The following is a 5,000-nucleotide window of genomic DNA, read 5'->3' as shown; positions in this document are numbered from 1 at the left end:
ATAACTGAGTAAGAGTTGTATAGCCATCTATTACTGTAAGTAACCACCACTTAAACAATTAGCCAAGACAAGACATCATCTTCAAAACATGGTGCATGTTGAGCAATACAGCCATATAAACTTGGCAAACATATGATGTGAATAACAAAAGGTAAGTAGGTAATTGCTAATGCATGACATGTTTTACACACTGTTGTTGGAAAGTAACGAGGGACCAGCTGAGAAGTGTATGATTTATGACTGAGGACTGATTCATAGAAGGTGTGTGACTTTATTATCTTTCCAGATGCTTCACACTGGACCAAAACTGTCACAAAACACACACACACACGCAGGCGAAGGCACACACACACATACACACATACACACACACACATACACCCCCCCCCCACACACACACACACACACACGCAGGCGAAGGCACACACACACACACATACACACATACACACACACACACACACACATACGCAGGCGAAGGCACACACACACATACACACATACACACATACACACACACACACACATACACCCCCCCACACACACACACACACACACACACACACATACACCCCCCCCCCCCCACACACACACACACACACACACATACACACACACACACACACACACGCAGGCGAAGGCACACACACACACACACACACATACACACATACACACACACACACACACACACATACGCAGGCGAAGGCACACACACACATACACACATACACACATACACACACACACACACATACACCCCCCCACACACACACACACACACATACACACATACACACACATACACGCAGGCGAAGGCACACACACACATACACACATACACACACACACACACACACACACACACACACACACACACACACACATGTACATACACTACAACCATTACATCTGTTTCACACATATAGTTCCTTCACATTCCTGAACGTCTGAGAAGGCTTTTAAAGATACAGCAATGGATGGCTGAGTTACAGTACCATGCATTAGGAGGAGAGAGAGAAGAGGGGGCTAAGAGCTCAGCTATCAGAGCTGAGGAAGAGGACAGGAGGCTTCCTGCTAGAGACAGAGACTGCAGTCCAGACAGGGTTTTTCAGAGGCAAAGTGCCTTTAGTGTCAACAGTTCTGTCTTGTTGAAATCTGTACCCGAGGCAGTTCCACCCAAATGATTGATAGCCCTCTGACTGTTATGACATGTAAGAGACTCTGTATCATGGCATATTGAGAATGTGTTTCTTTCCACTCCCCTTTTCCAGTCTGCTGAAGAAGTGGAGATATGAAATGGTTACGAGGGTTTGATCCCCCCCCCTTTTCCTGTTCTATCATAAAATCCTATTTGATGAACACATAACTCATCCAGTCATGTGTCTTGGATTACCATTCCTGGCTCCTGACACTAGTCTAAGAGAGTGGCATGTCAGAATATGGCCTTACTGCCTCCTCCAACCTTTGTAAATAATATACCAATCCAATAGGGAGGACTGGTGTAATCCAAACAAACCTAGACACATCCTCTAGCAGGCAATTAATAACACATAGACAAACTGGGTAACAAACTAAAATCCTATTCAATTCACAAGAGGGCAAACCAAAATTGCCCAATGACAGCACCTCTCTTCCAAACTTTTAAACTGTGGAAACTAGTGATGGGGAAATAAAATCGATAGTTACATATCAGATATTATTTTTGACGATATATTGCATCGTATCACAGTGTTTCCCCTATATTCATTTAACGCTAAATCGTTGCTTCCACCCCAAAAAATATGATTAAAAAATGGGATAGTAAAACATTTTCAGTGAAAACTTAAATGACTAAAACCAGGGGCCTCCCGGGTGGCGCAGTGGTCTAAGGCACTGCATCGCAGTGCTAGCTGTGCCACCAGAGACTCTGGGTTCGAGCCCAGGCTCTGTCGCAGCCGGCCGCGACCGGGAGGTCCATTGGGCGACGCACAATTGACCTAGCATCATCCAGGTTAGGGAGGGTTTGGCCGGTAGGGATATCCTTGTCTCATCGCGCACTAGAGACTCCTGTCGGGCCGGGCACAGTGCACGCTGACCAGGTCACTAGGTGCACAGTGTTTCCTCCGACACATTGGTGCGGCTGGCTTCCGTGTTGGATGCTCGCTGTGTTAAGAAGCAGTACGGCTTGGTTGGGTTGTGTTTCGAAGGACACATGACTTTCGACCTTCGTCTCTCCCGAGCCCGTATGGGAGTTGTAGCGATGAGACAAGACAGTAACTACTAACAATTGGATACTACAAAATTGGGGAGAAAAAAGGGGAGTAAAAATAATAATAATTAAATTTAAGAAATTACTAAAACCTGATAGAAAGGATAATGGAGCTATGTATTTCTAAGATCATCTTTGAGAACTAACAACCACAAAAATAAAAACTAGACAGACGGGGACAATCTAAAATGAGTCACTCAGAACAATTATCTTTAAAACTGCAAATTTTCTCTCAGCCCCATGTCATGTGTCATGTGTACAATCAGCCCCATGTCATGTGTAGAATTGCAGGAAATTAACTTCAAAACAGCTAAATCTGTGGCCAAGAGGAGGGGCTCTAAAATTGTTCACACCATTGGCCATGCCCACATGCCCACTGAGCCCCCACCCCCCACAATAACTTTGCCACCGCTGCGGAAAAAAATCCTAGGGGAAACAATGTATCATATTGACAATATTGCAATATTATTTTTGCGTTAGTTGGCTGTAACTGCACTTTTTAAATAGGGAGACAATTTGTTTTTAGCACTTGTATTTCCATGACTGATCAACACTCTTAGTGTCCTGGCTCTCTTGTCCCTCTGCAGCAGACATATGGTGAACAACATCAAATCACAATAAAATCACAGTATTGAATAGCAACACATACAGAATCACGAGGATCGTTAGAATCGCAATACATATCGTATCGGCACCTAAGTATCGTGATAGTATTATATCGTGAGGTCCCTGGCAATTTCCGGGCCCTAATGAAAACTACTTGACACCATCTGGGCACCTGCCTCCGCTAGACAGCTGTTATAAAGCTTATATAAAGCCACAGGATGTTTATAACCTTTCACGGGTTAAGTGTGGGGAGGAGAGTGATTGTTTGGCTTTGTGATGACTTAGTGAAAGGATATTATTAGCTATAAAGTCACTTTATGTCCCTGAAATCACAACTGTTGTGACATAAATGTAAACAACATGATATATCAATTAACTTCCTCACTGCCAGTGTGTGCAGGACAAGGTACTAGGCCTATAGAGATTGTAGAAGACAACGTTGCATGACAATACTTTTAGACACACGACAAGTCTAGCTAGGCTACTGTTTGTTTGACTACAGTGATTAGCCTTACATTTCTGACGGAGTGAGTCTGTTCCAACAAAGACATTTTCTTCCCTTTCGAAAAACGTCATTACTCTCAGCATCCGTCAGCATTGTATTGCTGAGTTTGCTTTAAATCACAAATGGATCGACACTCACAATGGACCTCCAGCTGGGACTGAGATAGTTATCCTCTTCATCATGCCTGGAGAAGAAGAGTCCTTTTGTATTTCAATATACTGGAGATTATAAATCAATGTTTCAGTTGGCTTTGTTTAAAATATAAACGACTTGGCGGTAAACAATACTTGATCAATGAAGATATTATGTGGAACCAAGTAGCCTATGTTGAAGCCCAAGAAAACAACGAATTGAATGTCCATATAACCATCTGAATTTTGTTTTATTAACGGGGGGGGGGGGGGGGGGGACAAATAAAATGAGGAAAGGAAATATTTTGCAGAGACCCGTCAATCGAATAAATCGATAGGCTAACGGCTAGTGACCAATAGCCTATGTATCACCATACGAATGGCATCAAATATGAAAATGCATGGCATTCAAATCTGCGTTTGTTTCAGATAATATGACATTGTAACACTGTAATAAAGTCACATTCTTACGTGTCGCAGTCATCTCTAGGACAGCCAGGAGTAGCACGATGGTTCGGATAATGTGGAGCTGACATCTCGGAGGACGGTGGGTCACTGTTGCTCTAGCTGGATACATTCCTCCGATGCTTTTCTAGTTCCTTTACACCCACTACAACCGTAATCTCACGTGCAAACGTTGATTTAAAAAGAAGACACACAAATGTCTATAATAACTGTCTACGCACTCGTCCTTATCCTGTGACTGTGTGTAGTAGAACGCACGAAGTTCTCTCTCTTTCCCTGTCTCCTCTCTCTGACCGCCGGAGTCCCACTGTCTTCTTTCCCTGTCTCCTCTCTCTCTGACGGCCGGAGTCCCACTGTCTTCTTTCCCTGTCTCCTCTCTCTCTGACGTCCGGAGTCCCACTGTCTTCTTTCCCTGTCTCCTCTCTCTGACCGCCGGAGTCCCACTGCCTTCTTTCCCGCTCTGAGCGCACGCTCACAAAACGTCTGTCTGACCGGCTCGTCTCGCACGAGCCATCTGGCTCTGATTAGTGTTCGATGTGTCGCCACCTTGTGTTGAAAATACACAGTTCTTTGCGCAACCAAAGTGTTCAGATCGCACCAAGGAAAACGTGATGCATTGCGGTCTATCTATGGTGTTTGAAGTTCATTTATTAATTCCCATATGGGTGGGCTATACTAGCATAGCAGACATACATAAGAACCTATTCTAATTGCTGTAACAAAGCTGGAGTAAAAGTAGGCTAGCCTACTTCAGGTCATGCAAAAGTGTGTATCAATCAATTCATCATTTTAGAAAATAATATCAGCAGTTCCAATTCACTACAGAAAAATAGGTTATTGCAAAAATATTTGTATCACTAGAAAGACATGAGCAGGTTGATGTGGGTTAAAGAAATGATTCCAGCATACACAATGTTGGAGCACAGCCAAGAGGTTGAAATTGGTAACATGTGGAATGAGACATCACACACTCAATCCAGGGCCAACTAATGTAGAGTTTACAGGATAGAGCTCATTCATTGTCATGAATTTGAAAGTGATG

At 43.5% G+C, this 5,000-nt stretch overlaps 1 protein-coding gene across 1 annotated transcript in view; it reads right to left on the bottom strand.

The window, feature by feature from the left end:
* The window catches only part of LOC109901619 (inactive tyrosine-protein kinase transmembrane receptor ROR1), a 232,349-nt gene extending 227,897 nt beyond the window's left edge, over positions 1-4,452 (bottom strand). Inside the window, exon 1 of the mRNA XM_031838035.1 lies at positions 3,965-4,452. Within this exon, the coding sequence (XP_031693895.1) occupies positions 3,965-4,070 (106 nt within the window). The 5' untranslated portion in view covers positions 4,071-4,452. The remainder of the gene's footprint in view (positions 1-3,964) is intronic.
* Positions 4,453-5,000: the final 548 nt, after the last annotated feature.

The sequence above is a fragment of the Oncorhynchus kisutch genome, linkage group LG13, assembly GCF_002021735.2.
Source record: "Oncorhynchus kisutch isolate 150728-3 linkage group LG13, Okis_V2, whole genome shotgun sequence".
In the NCBI taxonomy this organism is placed as follows: Eukaryota; Metazoa; Chordata; class Actinopteri; order Salmoniformes; family Salmonidae; genus Oncorhynchus; species Oncorhynchus kisutch.
The sequence above is the reverse complement of the archived record's forward strand: the minus strand, read 5'-3'. Positions and strand labels throughout refer to the sequence as shown.